This window comes from Mercurialis annua, linkage group LG6 (assembly GCF_937616625.2).
Source record: "Mercurialis annua linkage group LG6, ddMerAnnu1.2, whole genome shotgun sequence".
Taxonomy (NCBI): Eukaryota; Viridiplantae; Streptophyta; class Magnoliopsida; order Malpighiales; family Euphorbiaceae; genus Mercurialis; species Mercurialis annua.
In genome coordinates this window covers 42,242,770-42,260,394 of record NC_065575.1, presented here as the reverse complement: position 1 = coordinate 42,260,394, position 17,625 = coordinate 42,242,770, and the positions used below count along the sequence as shown (strand labels likewise).

Sequence of the window (17,625 nt, the reverse complement as noted above, 5' to 3'; positions counted from 1 at the left end):
AAAAAAAGATTGTAAACATAAATAGGTAAAGATTATACAGTTTTGTTCAACTAATTTCATTTTTGTTGCAATTATTTGGACATTACTTGCATGAATCAACTAATTGACAGATGCAACCAACATGAAATCACAACACTTTATTTAGAATTCTAATTAATTTTTTTTCTTTATCTTAAAAGTTAAACCTATAGATCTCCTACCAATTTCATGTTAATGCATGTGTAAATACAACAAGTTTATTTGATCCTATGGTGTTACAATATTTTTCAATCATTTATACATTTTTTTAACCAAGATAAATTCATTGAAAAAAAGTTCAAAGTACAATATGACAGACATACAACAAAAAGTAAATATATGGTCTTTCAAAAAAATTTAATCCAACAATTAAAAATTGAACAGTAAAAAATACGAGTAAAAGATAATAATCGAAAAAGAAAAATTAATTCTAAATCCCGCTAAGATGCCGTTTTGGCGCACGATGATGAACAAAGTCCAACTATTACGGAGGTCTTAACTTGAATCTCGTTCGACTATGCCAATAAACGGTTTGAATCTTTAAAGCTTCAAATTTTTTAGACGTGTTCTCCAAATTGATAAGTGGAGTACTAGTTTTTCCATTAATTTTAATAAAGGAATTATAAAAAAAAGTGATTTCAATAAATTTATATAATATATTTCCACCGTTAAATTAATAATGCATAGACATTAAAAAACATTAAAAACTGTACTGTTATTTTATCTGTTAGGTTATTTTAGCTTGAAGAGGTGAAAAAAAGTTAAAAAAATATATCTGAAAACTGTAAACACTGAGAGAGTACCGTTTTTTACTTTTACAACCAAACGGCTTGTTGTCTTCCGGATATGTCACCGTTTCGCTTGTTTTCCGTGCCAACGAGGCTTACTTTTCCTAGTAGCTAAAGTAGAGCGTGCAATGCACTTCCTTCATTCAACATAGTCGTGCTCTTCACGCGAATAAAAGAGTGTTGGGTTTTATTTAGGTTCGTCGGGTTCTGGTTTACGACGGGCAGATGAATAGTGAAAAGGTTTTATGGCCGTCCGATTAGCAGAGTTGACGTGGCAGTAGAGAAGGAGGTTCATACAGACAAAAGCTTTAGCCCCAACATATATATTCTGCCATGTGGCGCCTTGTTCCCCCTCAGGAATTTGTCTGCTTCAGAGAAATTACATTTTACTATAAAAATTGGAATTCTTTTACTGATTAGCACATTTTTGAATGTTTTACATTTTTTTTTATCAAAGATAGAATTACATTTAGCGGGATTAGCAGGAGTTAGCGGGATTTATTTTTTAAACAGCCCACTGACTACTAAAGAGAGAGTCGAATCTTGCCCTCTAGAGACACATATTGCTAAACTTAAATTTTGGACTGTATGTATAAATGATTCTCTTCCAATTAGGAGTTATAGAGTCGAGCCAATTTATTAATTATTGAAAATTGACTTAAAACGTATTTAAAAAGTTAACTCTATAATTTAATTAATATTGAATCAAGTTTAAATTTAAACTACTCCAGTTAAAATAAATTTGCAAGCTTTAGTTAATTATTTTTCATTTTTTATAATTTTTTATAATTATATATATTTATAATAAAATTTTTATTTTTATATAAAAAAATTTAATTTTAAAATTGTCATATGGATAATGAAATCGAGTCGAAAGTCTTAATGTTTTTAGCAAATTCGAGTTTGAATTTCTAAAACAACACTCGAGTAAATTCGAACTGAGTTTTAAACTTTATATTTTTAAGTCGAGTTGAGTTCTAGTTTGATAATTGACTCCATGGTATCTATACTCCCAATATATTTATAAATTAGCTGAATTACAAAATGCAAAAGATGGAATTTGAATCTATAACCACAAATTTACTTTAATAACTTGTTCATTTACTTAGTCTTTAAAATTGACCTACATTTTGTTAGACTTAAAACAGTTGATTACAATCGCATTTCAAATATTATTAATTGATAGTAATATTTCCTGAAAAGAAAAAATTGATAGTAATATTATTGTTGAATCAAAGTTCATTTTATAATGTTAATTGGCGAAAATGCAAATTAAGGAAAAGTCAAATCAAAATATTTAAAAGTTGTGGAGTCTAGAAAAATGTGGATCAAAGTTTGATGGTGAGAGAGAGGGGGCCTGGTTATTTGCATGAAAAGAATTACAAGTAGCTTCAACCTAATATCCATCAAATTTTATGTCTTAGCTCCAGAATTTGAGGATTCAAACTTTTTAATGCATTGTCTCTTTGACTTAACTCCATTAGGGGATGCATTAAATTTTGTTTTCTGAAATATACACTTTTGGTGGGTATTGGACGAATTAAATCTTGCCACGTAAGTTGGGTTATTGAAGGTGGGTTAAATAGGTGGGTTATAAAGGATTTTCTTTTTACAATATAGTTCTAATTTACTGGATATAATAGACCGTTTCCTTTTTACAGCACTTACCAATTATTTTTATTTAATTTTTTGATATAAAATCAATTTTATTCTTATATTTTGATTCATAAATGTAGCCTTTTGGATTAGGTGACTTAGTATGTTGGATAATCAATCATTTAAAAAGGGTTTTATTAGAAATTGATTAGATCTAATCTATGCCGATGATGAAAAAAAGGGTGCAAAAAGCAAAGTAATATATCCAAATGATGGACATAAAACGACATGTTTGGACGTTTAAAGGTTCAGCGTTTTGAAGAATCTCCTAAAGCCTGCACTCGGACAGAAGTGACATTTGTTAAGCTCTTTTTGCATAGGGACCCGGAAATTCTCATGCTCAACTATATATTCTCGTTTTTTTAGAATTAAAATTGGTTCATTTTTTTAATGTGAAATGGAGGGAGTTCATTTTTTTATTAGAAATATAAAATTGGTTAGCTATAATAAATTTTTTTATAATATTTTTGAAATATCATTTTAATTTTTTAAGTAAATCCTTATGATTTAATAATTTCAAAGTTACAGTTACTATATTTAATGTATCTTTTTAATTCCCAAGACTATAAGGATATTTTAATAATTTATATTTAACTAATATCTTTTTCATATCTTTTTTCGGAACACCGAAAATAATGAATCTATTTCTATAGAAGAGGAGTATGTTTTTTAGATTAATTGTTTTAGAAGAGTAAATACAAATAAATTTATTGACAATAGCTATAAAAAAAACTCAAAAAAATCTAAAATATAATTTTATTGAAAGAAAAAGATATATCCTAGAATATGAACAAAAGGATGGAGACACACACAAGGCGTTTGTGAAGAACATGGAAACCTTAATAGTTTGTCTCAACTTTTTTGAGACAAGATAAATCTTTAGCATGGGAGGAAGACGCGGAGGACGGCGGCTGACCCGGGGTGGGTCGGAATACGCGGAGGACGACGGCGGCCGACCGAGAGTGGGTCGGAATACACGGATGTAGTATTTTTATTAATTATTTAGTTAATTAAATTAATTTTTTTAATGATACATTAAAAAAAAATTAATTATAATATCAAATAAATTAGAGAGGTCGAATAAAATCGGATTTGAATTTGTACAAAATAATAATATTTATTGAATTCAATAAAAATTTATTATTAAGTTTTTTTAATTTGTGAAAAGAATATTCTTTTATTTAAATATAACATTAAGCTCTATTTAGTATATATGCTTAAATATTAAGTATTGATTTGGACCTTTTTCAAGTGAAAAAAGGTTGATTTAATGCTTAAGGGTGGAATTGAAAACGAAAGGTGTGAATTTGGGTAAAATTGGAGATTTTACAACGTCGGGGTGCAAACGAAAAGGGGCTAAAAGGTGGAGGTTTTTTCAGAGGATTAGCCAATATATTAATTCACCAAAAATTTATTTTAAATATTTTTTTGTAATTAATAGGTGGATTTCTATAAAAATATTAATATAATTTATTTATTTTCAGTTTAATTTTTCAAATCTTAACCATCTATCTTCACCGATTTTATTATATTCGTGTCAAGTTTTGACGCCATGATAGCAACACTATTTCTCATTTATTAAATGTATATTAACAATTTTTACTTATATTTATAGGAAAATGGTTGATAGTGATTCTTAAGTGACAAATTGATATCATCCTTTTGTTTTACTTATAATTAGGTGTTAACTTTAATTTTTTTTATTACTACAGATACATAATTTATTAAGGATTAATGAAATATAAATGTGAAGGTCCTATTAAAAACTTTAACATATAAACTTTCAAATGCAAACCCAATAATTAAATATCAAACAACAAATGATACAGAAGAAATTTTTAAAAAGAAGATGAATTAAAACGTATAAATTCTTAAAAATAATGAGTTAAAAATCAATCCAAACATCTTAACTGGATTGATACCCACTTAGTGTATGCATTATTTTTAAAGACCTTATTTTTTAAATCGAAATCTTGACGTCTTTTATTAAGTACGGCCAAATTTTTTAATTTTTAAAATCATTTTTAATATGGGTTTTTTTTTATAATTATATTCAAAATTTTAAATTTTATTTTTTAAATTTAAACTTTCGCTCGATTGTAATAAAATTCTTATAGTAACTCTTTTTAGAAGTTAAACAACATTTTTAAAATTTGATCTTAATTAAAAAAGAATACAAAGGTCTAGGTTTGAAAAAATGATTTTATCTTTTTTAAATGAAGTTATTTTAGGCATAAATATATATAATAACTTGAAATCACTTAAAAAATCATATAATTTGAAAAATATTTTAAAAACTTTTAAAATAATAATATATATATTTAGGAATGGAGGGAGTGCGTCATTTATTTAATATGGTTAATTTCATTAAAAATTATGATCTTTATCGTATTTTACAACTTACATGTAAACTTTCAAATGTACACGAGCTATTATTTTTTCACAATTCGAAACACTAAACAATTTCCATGAAAAAGAGTTGATATGGATGCTGGAATCAAAATTATTCCGGCATCTACATAAGCATTTTGTTGACGGAAAATTATTTGATGTTTTAAATTGTAAAAATTCGAGAGTTGGTGTCTGACATTACCAAAATAAAAAATTTATGTTAAAATTGTGAAACACGGTAAGTTCGTGATCTTTAAAATAATTAAGCCTATTCAATATAGAGGAAGTATGTTTTAAGCATTCTTTTGAGTAATTGATTTGTTTCTCCAATGCTGTAGTAATAAAATGTTAATCAATCACATGGTTATTGATACTCATTGCAAACCCTCAACTCAATTTCCTCATATACTGAACAAATTTTCCCCAGAGAAAGCTCATTAACGATTCCTATCGTACATTATTTCATCAGTGAATTGTTAAATTGATTAATTAATTTGATTAGATGGTTGGTACTACTAAAATCACATTTAGCTTAGACCCTTAATTGGAGCTATGTAGATCAGTACAGAAATAGAATTTTTTTTATCAGTATTTGTAAGACCAACACCATCCAATCACCCTCCTCTAATTAATCCTTATTTAATTGATTCAATCTGAGTAATTACAGAAGAAATATAAACGTTGACAGCTTCCACACATGAATCCTCGTGTACCTCCACGTGTCAGAAAATTATAAGATTAGGAATCTGCAAGAATCTGACATCAGCATTGGAGACTCCAAAGCAGCACACGTCTGAACAAAAACGTACAGGTTTGCTTACGCATGCTGCCATTTCCTGACCACGTGACGTCAAACCACCACCTTTCTATTAATGTGAATTTGCCAAATTCCTGCTTATGGAATTTGAATTTGTCATCACCTGATCATTATTAGTTCCAATTTGAAATTTTAATAATATTACAATAGAATAATATGCCCTTTTTAATAATTAAAAAATAGAGCGTTTGTGGGAAGAATTGAATCCACGATTTTGACAGAATATTGATCCGACGCTTATAATAATATATGATGTTAATGTGGCTTTGTGCTAATAAGGTGCATGATTCTATCATGAAATCATGAGGAACGCAGTCACGCTTTACTGCATTATTTTTATACGAGAGAGCATAAAAAGAACAGCCAAAAAGAGTTAACAGAAAAATGAAGTTATAAAGAAAATGAGATTGGTCCCATAGTATGATCAAAGGGACTGCGATTTTGGAATTAGTTATCTTATAGTCGCTGTTTTCTGAATACTGACATTAACCTCACGCTTGAGAGTTACACAACAAAACAAAATTCCATATGTTTATGTTGCTTTGGGAAACTATATACTATAAACAATTTATCAATGTCTTTACCTTTTCACCTATTTTCTCTTCAAACATCATCATTCCCACATGCCAATATATGGAGTTAATAATTTTACAGTTATTGAACTTTACATGTTTTATTACACGGCTATCTTTCTTTCATTTGTTATATTTTATAACTCAATTTTCATATTTATATCAATCGAAAGTTACCATAACTATTCAAATTAAAATTTGCTTATTTGGCAACCAAAATTTAAATAACTATCCAATGTGTACCTTGCCACATACACATAAATTGCTACAAAAAATTCTTGTTGATACATAAAAAAATTCGATTAATAAAATATAATTAGTAAAACGATAATAACGTGACTGTAAAAATTTAGTAACCTTAGAAAACTTTAACCTGTTATATATAAAGTATATATTACTCTCAAAATTTATTTCTCTTTGGTAAAACCCAACTACTATTTTTGACTAAAAACAAAATGAAAAATATTTAATTAAGTTTGGACCGTTTGGTGGTCTAAAAATTAGAAAACGGGGTGACCTAAGAAAGAAAGAAGACAGTAATCAAGTTAAAAAATATAGTAGTACTATAGTAGCTAAGGTAAACAAGGTTTAGTTAAGCAATCACAAGACGTGAACAGACTACTAAATTAAGCATGCATTATGTAGAGGTGATGTCACATTATTAATTAAGCTTATCTCCTCTTCATTTTTTAATCACCATTGCTTGTGAAACAAGCCATGTCTGTCAGTACAGTACTCCTGGGTTTATTACTCTCACAGATTCATTAATACTCCACTACAACAGAATTAATACACAGCAAGGGATGCGTACGTGGTGTCGTATGGGTGTGTAGTCAACACCCTCTTCAACTCACAGATTGACTAACAGTGTGTGATCTCATATTTAGGTGTAGACTCTGTCATTCTTCAATAAGGGAATCCACGTGCATTTCTATCTTACCCTCCATCTAATCTTTTATAGTCAAACCCATCTTTTTCTACATTGGTTTTTAGGCAGAACCTAATTAAAATTGAAAAAACAAAATTACCCACACTTGAATAAGATTCGAAATATGTCATTTCCATCATTTGATTCATTTTTCTCAGCGCCTAGCCTGGCCTCCCTTTCGTTTTTTTTTTGGTTTTTGAGTTGAGTGCCTTGGTGGCTCATCATTTGTAGTGACGTCTACATCAAGCAATCAACCTCTAATGACCTGTGACACAAATTGATCACATTATACATTAGACTATTTATGAATTGTGTACAAGTAGAGATAATCTGAGAATTAGTATGGAATCATACCTGTTGTTAATGGGCCTTTGAGAAAAAACAAATAGATTGACCCATGGGCCTAACCCATACAGAGCAGAGAAGTTCAAACTGTAAAGAAAGTCCATCAAAATGAGAAACTGAAACGTAAAGTTATTCTGTCCTTGTCTTGGGCCACATTTTCCGCCAAAATTCCTGAAAGCCTTTCAGAATTCTGATAAACATTTAACACAAACTGAGAGCAGAAGACGTAGGATTTAAGGTATTAGACTACCAAAAATCAAGCAACCAGAAATCTCTTCCACAAATGAGAGAACATAAACTTTCAGTTCATTTATTCTATAAACAAGTATTCAATAGTTATAGTATTAAAAAAATAACATCTTCATTAAGAAACTGAAGAATATTGGGAAAAAATATCATCAAAATATAAGTGCTTTGATCTTAAACCAAAAAAGTGTCAATCTACCTAAAAGATGAGTCAACTGTTCTAATCTAAAGTGAAAATCTGCAGCTGTGCACTAATTAAACACTAACTATATATATAGCTGTAGCTTGGATCCCTTTCATTTGAAGAATAAATGTGATCCATCACCTAATCATTCCCCTGTTTGAAGCTGAACCTGGAATCGGAATTGGAATTGGAGTTGAAGCTGGAGCCTTTGCTTTCGGAGCCTTTTTAAGCGCATCCTCTGCTGCCTTGTCAATTGCAATTCGCACATTGCGGCACTCTTGGGTGCAAAAAGGAGAGTCACTGCATAACAATACCAAGTCTTAGGTTAGTCCCGCTCTGTGTGAAGTATAATGATTTGTTGATTCACATAAAAATATGTCCAGCTAAGACTATGTTTTCAAAAAGTACTAACAAGAAAAACAAATAACATATAAGATTGCCAACAATATCCATGTATGCAAGGGAGAATAATCAGAGTAATGAAAATAATCTACCTTGACAATGTGACATTATCTAGAATTATAATCAAAACTTGGAGTTCAACATTTTTTTTATAAATGTTTGAGAATAAAGTCTTATAGTTTACATTGAGAAATCTACTACAAAATATAACACGTATCACGCAAAAAAATTGATTTTAATATCAAAGTTTAAGAGTTCAAATCAAACAACAAGGCGACGATAAAATTAGTTACAGAGGAGGCATAAGTCACAAAACTGAAGTTCATAATTAGTCTTATCTTTTCCTCTATCTCCCCTTTCAATTCTCCTTCCACTTCGAGAAAGCGTGGAAAAGTAATTCTTCTTTATAAAAATTTAATCTTAAAACAGGCTTCTATGTTTAATCATCACGTAAAACTTAATTAAACAACTATGTAATTATGTGCATTTAATTCTCTGTTTGTTTAGTAAACCTTTCCTTCTCCAAGATTTTCTAAATTATATTGAATTTTCAAGAAGGTACAGCTTCAATCAATTAATTACAAACAGAATTTCCTTTTCAACTTGTGTAGAACAAGAAAGGATTGAACTTTCTTTTTCTCCAATAAGAAACGTAACATATTATACTATATTCAATTTCAAGAATCAAAATCGAAATAATTAGAAGTAACCTAAATTAATAAATCTTTAAAAAGGGATAAAATAAACCAGCAAATAAAGAATCCAAACAAAACAAACTGAAAAAGCAAAGAGAAAAACAAAAAGCAAGAACAAGATTACAATTACAAGAAAACTAATTTATATTGAATTAACTAATTAAAGACAATAAAGAATTCAAATTAAATTTAAAAAAACTAGAAGAAACTTTATTACTTGTACATGAAGATATCTTTAGTATGATCTAATAGCTTCTTGCAATTAAAACACCGTTTAAGAAAAGGCTCATTATCGCGGGGGTCTTTCGGCGGCGGAGACGACGGAGCTGAAAACACACTTTGCCGAGACTGAGACGGAGACTCAGAGTAGCGATGAGATTGCTGGTTGGCATTAGATTGCATGAATGAGGAGCGGTGAACGTCCAACGGGAACGCCGGCGACGGATTGACGAGTGTAATTTCGTCGAATTCTTGTGACTGGCCGGGACGAGAGCGCTTGTTTGCCATGCCGGAGTTGAAAAATTAGGGTTTTGGATTTGGGGAGAGGGAAAGTGAGAGGGTTTTTGTTTGTTGAAAGAGTTTGGTGTGTGCAAAGATTCCTGTTACTCGTCTTCTCCCTTCTCTTTATAGGCTACTGTGGGTCCCTTAACGAATTTTATTATTCATTAAATTTAATTTCCACGTGTTATTCTTTTTGTTCTTGGAAGCATATGTATATTTGAAAATTAAATAAATAAAATATTTTATTTACTTTTGTATAATTGAATCAATTTTTGTTTACTTTAGATAATTTTATAATCGTAAGAATTTTAGAATTTTAAAATACATTAAATATATGTATGCTAAAATATTATAGTATGCTAATAAAATTCTAATTTTTTTTTAAAATGTATAAATGTTTTTTTTATTATGATGACATGGTCGAGAGTTTCTTAATGGTGAAGTAATAGTTAAGGTTACTTGTTTAAAATATTTTTTTATTTTTTGGACTTTTATTAAGGTGGGAATTAAAGAAGTCCTTTCTCTTTTTCAAAGGTCAATATTATTACTAGTTCAAAACATTTAGCAGTATTTCTGTTGTATCACGAGTTAATTACTTAAAACTTTATAAAATTAGATCAAAATAATTAAAGCTTCTTTGATCTTTAAAAAAATTAAGAAAATAGTCACTTATCAAAGTTTTCGATTTCGTTCAATTTGATATCTTCTGAGTTTATATATTTATGATATACTAACATTTATAATGGGCAGGATAAAGTATAATTTCTTTGGCAAAAAATTTGACATTATCTAAAACTATATCAATTAAGAAGATTGTTCTTAATTCAAACCTACCCACTTCTTAAAGCTCAATGCTGCATCTCTTTTCATTTGTAGCGACTGTGTCAGGAATTTGGGAGATTTTCCCTTGTAAAGTGTTTTATGATACTTCAAGAACAGCGTTCGATACTTGTACTTGTCGATGAACATTTTCGCGTTCTCCATCATGCTCACAACTTCATTTGCCCTGCCAAAAAATCCTCCTCTAACAAATGTATAAAGCACAGAATCCAGGAGTTCCTGATCAAATTTCATTCCAGTGGCTGCAAAGATAGATTTCATTTCGCCCCATAGCTCCGTTACCTCGATGTATTTTCCCCCAACAGCAGCATAGCCAGTTACCATCGAATGAAAAGTTTGAGCATTTGGGGTATGCCCCAAACTCCTCATCTTCTTAAGGGCCTTCTCAGCATCTTGCATCAATCGTTTTTTGCAGAAAAAATGAATCACATTGTTCCAATCGTGAACTGCGGAATTTAATGTATGTCCTTCGTTGATTTCCCTCAGGAGCTTCGTCATCAGCCCTGCTTCACCACCCCCTTCACATCCACTAACCAACTTCTCGAATTCCTGATTACCACCTCTAGGTATTTTAGCATCCTTCATTTCTTTAAACAGATGGAGCGCTCCCTGATTATCATTTTGCAGGACTCTCGATTCAATCAATACCTCGTAACAGCTTGAGTCTAGTTGGATCCCTGCTTTGCGAGCATCTCGTAGCAGTGCAGAAACCTCTCCTGCTCGATCAGCTTTACAATATGCTTTTAAAAGGGAGGCATATACGGAAGAACACACTCTCACTCCCAACAAACGCATCTCATCAAGAAGGTCATGTGCTTGATCAAGCCAATTAAGTGAGATGCATGAATTAATGACATGAACCAACGCTGAATCATCGTTAGAAGAAGGGGAATCTTCTTTCTCTGCCTTGTTAAGAAAGGCAGCTAATTCCTTGGTCTTGCCAGCTTCTAGAAAAGCCTTTACCAGCTTCACATAAATTTTTTCAGTCGGCTGAAGTATACCTCTATTAGTGGTGATCAATTCAACCTGCGTCTGCAACTTTGCTAGCAAAACATCAAGTACTTCTTTTGCCTCTGCGTCAAGTTTCAAGAAGTTCCGGTCTTTCGAGAACTCCTCATATGCAATCACAGACTTATGTGATCTAGTTTTATCTGAACCGTCTTTTTCACTATGGTTCAAACTATTTTCAGAAACCTGTCCATGAGAAGATTTGCATTCTGCTTGAAAGAGGAGATTGGCTGCTGCGAGAGAATTCCTTGCGTCTTTTGCTTTCTGAAGCATTCGCAAGATCATTTCAGAAGCAGAATCAAGATCCCCAAATTTCAAATGGCATGTTAATAGGCAGTTATAGAACTGCCGAAACTGAATATCAGATAAATCATGGGCTTCATCAACATGTCTCTGAAGTTTCTTCAACTCTTCTCTTCTCCCATTCCTCTCGTATATATGTCCCATTGTAATCAATAAAGTTGCATTCACTTTGATAGCAATGCGAGGCACCATATCAAGGAGCTGCTCAGCCTTCCTTGTCATGCTAAACAAAAGACATCCAGCTAAAGCAATATTCACTGAAGTAGTATTAGGTTTCATAGCAATCAACGGTGCATTACTCTTTTTACGTGGATCCACTCTGCCATCTTGAAACAAGTATCCAATCTCAAGGATCAACTCAGCAGCAAGGTAAGCTCCAGAAGCTGTTTGTGACATATGAGCCAAGATTGCAGACCATGCAGTCACAGGAGGATACTGTTCCATTTCTATCAATTTTCTTAAAATAGTTGATGCAGGAACCGGTAAACCACATTTAGCAAGACTAAACGAGAGATAAATTAGAGTCTCCTTTTCCAATAAATTTTGTTTACTTTCTTCGACAGCCTGTTCCACCAAGCCATAAGCATTCTCAAGCCACTGAACTTCAGCGCTTTCCGCAAAAGCTGACAACAGTTTATTTACAATAAATTTTCGAGGAAACCCTTCCATTTGCATATGCTGCTCAAGCAACTTCCAAGCATCAACCAACCGATGCTCATCAATAGCAACTTCTATCTCGGCACTTATCTTGGCTGGGTCTCGAGCCTGCACTAAGATAGTTCCAGCCAAAGCTGATAAAGAACGTACATGATGATTTAACCCATTGCACGGTCCAAAAACATCAGTTGACGACTGTAATTTAGTCAAACAGGAAATACCAAACTCACTAACAGGCTTATAATATGAAGACATGTGCAGCTGGTGCCTGGAAATCCTGGTAATATTATTATGTCCAGCATTCACAAGCATGGACACTAAGACTCTAGGATGAGTTAGAAAGATTCCATGCCTCAATTTCCTAACAGATAGCATCTTTTTCTTCTGTTGAATGGAATGGAAATCCTACATTGAATGGACCAAAAACATATAATCTTACCAAGTTAACTGAACTTCTATCAGCCACTAATCTAAGCTAGGCAAAATCTACCCAAAATCAACAAAAGAGATTCAGAGTACACACACTAAGAGTTAGCAGCAAAGTTTTCTTCATTGAGGCATTTTATCAAACAGGTTAACGACAAAGGAAGCAACACTCACATCACAGATAGAGAACAAAGGCGGTCACTTCAGCTACTAGCTAGTCGGCGATTGTGAATGCTGGACAGTTAGTTTGGGCTGGGCTGGTAATCCGCAGTGATTCGCTTAGGCAGTAACAAGAGCCTCGCGAGCTGACTTAAGTTAGAGATATTGGATAGAACTTTTCATTGGGCTATTATCCACGAGTGTGTTTTTCTTATACGACTTTTTGTGCCCCGTCATTTTGACAATAAGCCACGAGTATATGCGGGTATGAAATTTTTTAATTATTATATTTAGTGGTGACGAAGCAATAAAGGTGTTGAAAATTAATGAAGTTCGGGATCAAATGTGAGATGAATTGGAATCATAAGACATTCTGTTGGATGAAATTCTCACTTTGAATGCATAATGCTTCAGAATTGCAACAACAAAAGAGTGCATCAAGTATAATAATATATATGAGCAGCCTGCGGAGAAGATTCATAGAAATTCTCATCATTTTTAATTAAAACAAACCACAAAATCATCAGCTCTTTGATACTTATCATCCGCCCAAACAACATCACATCTATGACTACTCTTTTGTGCCAACTCAAATAGTAAAGCAATGAAGACATAACTTTTCTAATAACATCACATCTACGACTACTCGGTCCCTTTATATGCTCACCTTCAACAGAAAACTTCTCTAATAACTTCTGCCCCAGTATGTCCATATCTTTGCTGCCTTTCCAGAGGCGAAGCATTTTGTGCCTGAAAACAAACACAAGTTTTTGCATGAGACAAAAAAATGTAAATTAGTGTTTACACAAAAACTAGCTAATTCCACAAATATTCTGAGCTACCGATGTATCAGATTCTTGAGTTGCACAGATGCACTATTCTGTTACACCTATATTAAATGACTCCACAAGGACACCGCAGACCAATACCTTCGGGGAGCTCTGGCTGGTCAAATGGAGTACAAAGGCTCTTAGCCGCTCCTATCTCACCCTTGGTTCGCTGTTTCACATCTTCTTCCACTTCCTGAAATTACAGCACAACAAGAATCCTCAGTGATAATACAAAAACAGTAATCAAATGAAAATCCCCATGGTCAAGAGATAGCTTTTTAGAACAAAAGTTGATTAATGTGCAGGATGGAAAAACTTCATAAAGACACCATCATACCTCCTCATCACACCAGGGAGCCAGGATCATTTTCTTCTGGCCTAGAGCCTCTGTGAATTCATCCCAAGTCCTTACAATTTCAATGCAAGCATCACGCTTTTGCTTGGCAGCATCAAAAAGACTTTGTTGAATCTCGTCTAGTTTCTCTCTGACTTGCTCAACCAAATTTGTCCTGCTTATATCCTGTTTAACTCCATTGTCACGACGGACAGTGCGTACCTGAGAATAGACAGTGCATCCCTTGTTACTCAAGCCCAGTCAAGTTACTTAAAAACCCCAACTATCCCAATCAAGTTAAAATGATTGGTCCCTTGTGTCGTTTAAGAGTGCAGGTTGGTGATACACTAATACCACAAGGGAGAAGAAGAAACATAAAATGCAATGGGAAGCAAATCTGATTAATTTCCAAATCTTTTGGCCCTATTTCAATCCTCAGGGGTACACCTTTCATCTCCCAATGGGAGTACTTGTCTCCGAAGTCACTTTTGGCACGAATGCCAGCCTCGCGTAAGGCATCCACAGTTTCAGTACAAGCATCAAAAATGCCTTGAGTATCAGCATCTTTGTAAGGCACAGGAATCACAACAACTTGAACAAATGCCACTTTAGGTGGCAGCACTAAGCCTTTGTCATCTCCATGAACCATCACCATCACCCCTACCTACATAAAAGTCAACAAATATTGCAGAGAGTAAGTCGCTATTGTAATGCGAGATGTTCAATAAGAAACAACAGCCAAGTTGCAAGTAATTCAACCCAACTATCACTAGACTAAAACCAAAATTGCAAAAGATTACCGTTCGAATACTATAGCCCCAAGAGTTCTGCCAGACCAAACTCTTTTCTCCTTTTTTATTTTCAAAATCTATTTTGAACATTTTGGCAAAGTTTTGACCCAAACAATTAGAAGTTGCGCCTTGGATACCTCTTCCCGTGTTAGGGATAAATGCCTGGCAAACATAGCCACATTCGAAACAATTAAATTACAAAATAATACTAATCGATATTGGAAATGCCTTGGACTTTATTTGAAAAGAATAAGGTTATAATACCTCAACACTGGTTGTGTAAAGTCCTCCTGCAAATTTTTCCCTCTCGCTTTTCCTGCCTTTTACAACAGGAACTGCCAAGAATTCTTCATATATACGCCTGTATAGTTCCAATATTTGGAGGACCTGACGATTAGACAAAACGTTATAAATATAAATAAGATTCTAACTACATATAATGTCAATAAAGAATAATCAAATCAAATAATCAGACACATCTTTACAAAAAGAAAGGAACTCAGAACTAGCAAAACGCGCTAGTTCAGAACTAGCATTTGCACTCCCAAGTCCCAAATGGTTCCATCATGCAGATGCCTAACGAGAGTAGTTCTAAGGATTAGAAAATGCTAAATGAATGTGAACCAACCAAGTATTTCCACAAGGGCAGAAAATCTGTAAGTTTAATAATATTGACAAGTCAGGACACTTTTACTACTCAAAGATTGGCCAGCTTGTTTCGAAATAGTAGGGGCTCTTGACCTTGTAAAACTAATTGACTTATACTTACTTCACAATGCAAATCAATAATCAAAAGGACTGCAGTTAAGACCTCAATTTATACCTCTTCATCTGCTTCTTCCTTTGTTGCAAATGCTGTATGCCCTTCCTGGCAAATCAATTCAAGGCTCCTGAAACAGATAAGCATTTAAGAACGGATTAGAATCTTTAAACAATGGTATCAAGATATTGCGAAAAGACAAGCCTGCACACTGGAAACAAGAGGTCCAACATGGATGAAGTGAAAAGGAAAACATACCTAATAAGGGGAATAGGATTGCCGGACTCCTTATGAACAAAATTGCACCACTGGTTCAGTTTCAAAGGCAAATCACGATGTCCCCGTATCTACTTAGAATACAAAGGATACACAACTGGCTCACTAGTTGAGCGAATTGCAAAAGGCATTTCCAAGTCAGATTTCCCAGCTTTTGTCACCCAAGCAATCTGTGATTACAAAACAATAACAAATTTTAAAGTATCCTTCCTATGATGCATAACAGGAATTCAGATGTAACCTGTGGATCATTTCTCCGTATGTTCGCCTTCTCCAATGCGCTAGATGACACCAAAAGGGGGAAGTTTGCGTTCTCAATTTCCATTTTCTCCATTTCCGCATTAAAGAAAGTCTGCATATTGGCATTACACAAAACCATTACATTGATGAAAAAAGTGTGCCCCAGATATCATAGAAATTATATAAATTTACATCACAAATAAATACTATAGATGATTGAAGGGTTTTAAACTTACTTTCATGACCTTCCAAATTGACACTGCGCATTTCCCCAAAATATAACAGCCATCGATATCAAAATACTCAATCATCTCACCACTGACAACCACCTAGGATACCAAAATAAGAACAAAATGGTAATAAAATCGTCAAGAGGATCCAAACACATCACATGAAAGGAAGTACACAAACATGGGTCTATTAAGTGTTTTGTAACAGTGGAAAAGAAGTCTATTAGCATGCATGTCTACAACGAATACATGCACATTAATGTATTACAAAGAATACATGCCTGCTGTCACCAACATTAATACCTACGTTTTTTTGGATATGATGGTTTTATAAGGCTCAACCCACAAGAAGTGGAGGGCAAAAGATCGGAAAAAAGATCAATCAATAAGTTTTTACAAAGCAATCAATGCATCTAAACATATCATTCCCGTAACAAGGAATGTGAGGATGAAAAGAAACATAAAACAAAACCGCTTTATGAATTGCCGAGTAAAACAATGCCTCCATAGAAGAAGAAGTGTCGTTGAACACTCTCTTATTCCTAGCACTCCAAAACTCCCAACAATCAAAAAAACCGCACAAGCCGCCATAAATCCTACGCTACTTAATTTCTAATAATACCAACTTTACCATGCATTCTTCAACTACATACTTACATAAAATCAGAGACATAAAATTAAAATATGAAACATAAACACATACATCTGAATACCACTCTTCAAAATTCTCGTCCTTTTTAAAAGAGTCCCAATCCGGACTCGTTCTTCATCTTCTTCTTTTCGTTGCGACCTAATAACAACAACGACGACAAAGTATTACAACATGTACACCCGGTTAAACAAAAGGAATATAATCGGAAAAGCACTCACCAACTAATGCAGCGAAAGTCACAAGAACTGAATAATTTAAATGCCGTTGATCACACGTTAGAGCAGCAAATAACTTTTAAACCCTAGCGATTCACTATTAATTTAATAATAAAAATTATAAACAGTAAACTAAAATAAAAACCCTAAATAGGACATAATAAAAAATAAAAAAATTTACTATATACCGCCTCTAGATTACTAGACACACTGGGATCAAACTTTCAGAAGAAGATATTATTTGGGCAACAAATTGAAAGTGATGACGGTTATTAGCATTTTTTTCATGAAGGACGATTGGATTTGCCGTCGCCACTTCCTCTTTAGTGCTGCCATTGAATTTCTGGTATTTTCTTTCCAT

General features: G+C 32.9%; 2 protein-coding genes and 1 pseudogene across 3 annotated transcripts; all 3 read right to left on the bottom strand.

The window, feature by feature from the left end:
- Positions 1 to 6,879: 6,879 nt before the first annotated feature.
- Positions 6,880 to 9,660, bottom strand: LOC126688091 (protein INCREASED RESISTANCE TO MYZUS PERSICAE 1-like). 2 transcript variants are annotated; one of them, XM_056106144.1, is made up of 4 exons: positions 9,260 to 9,660; positions 8,087 to 8,245; positions 7,525 to 7,705; positions 6,880 to 7,435 (listed from the first exon to the last, which is right to left on the bottom strand). In XM_056106144.1, the coding sequence occupies exons 1-3, from the start codon at positions 9,547 to 9,549 to the stop codon at positions 7,645 to 7,647; spliced, it is 510 nt and encodes a 169-aa protein (XP_055962119.1). In that variant the 5' UTR covers positions 9,550 to 9,660; the 3' UTR covers positions 6,880 to 7,435; positions 7,525 to 7,644. The 2 variants fall into 2 exon arrangements, with proteins under 2 accessions (XP_055962119.1, XP_055962120.1); XM_056106145.1 differs by having other exon boundaries at positions 9,266 to 9,660.
- A 645-nt stretch (positions 9,661 to 10,305) lies between these two features.
- On the bottom strand, positions 10,306 to 13,340 carry LOC126688184 (pentatricopeptide repeat-containing protein At1g03100, mitochondrial). Its single transcript, XM_056106287.1, has one exon. The coding sequence runs from the start codon at positions 12,724 to 12,726 to the stop codon at positions 10,363 to 10,365; it is 2,364 nt and encodes a 787-aa protein (XP_055962262.1). The 5' UTR covers positions 12,727 to 13,340; the 3' UTR covers positions 10,306 to 10,362.
- A 29-nt stretch (positions 13,341 to 13,369) lies between these two features.
- On the bottom strand, positions 13,370 to 17,625 carry LOC126687903 (proline--tRNA ligase, cytoplasmic-like; annotated as a pseudogene).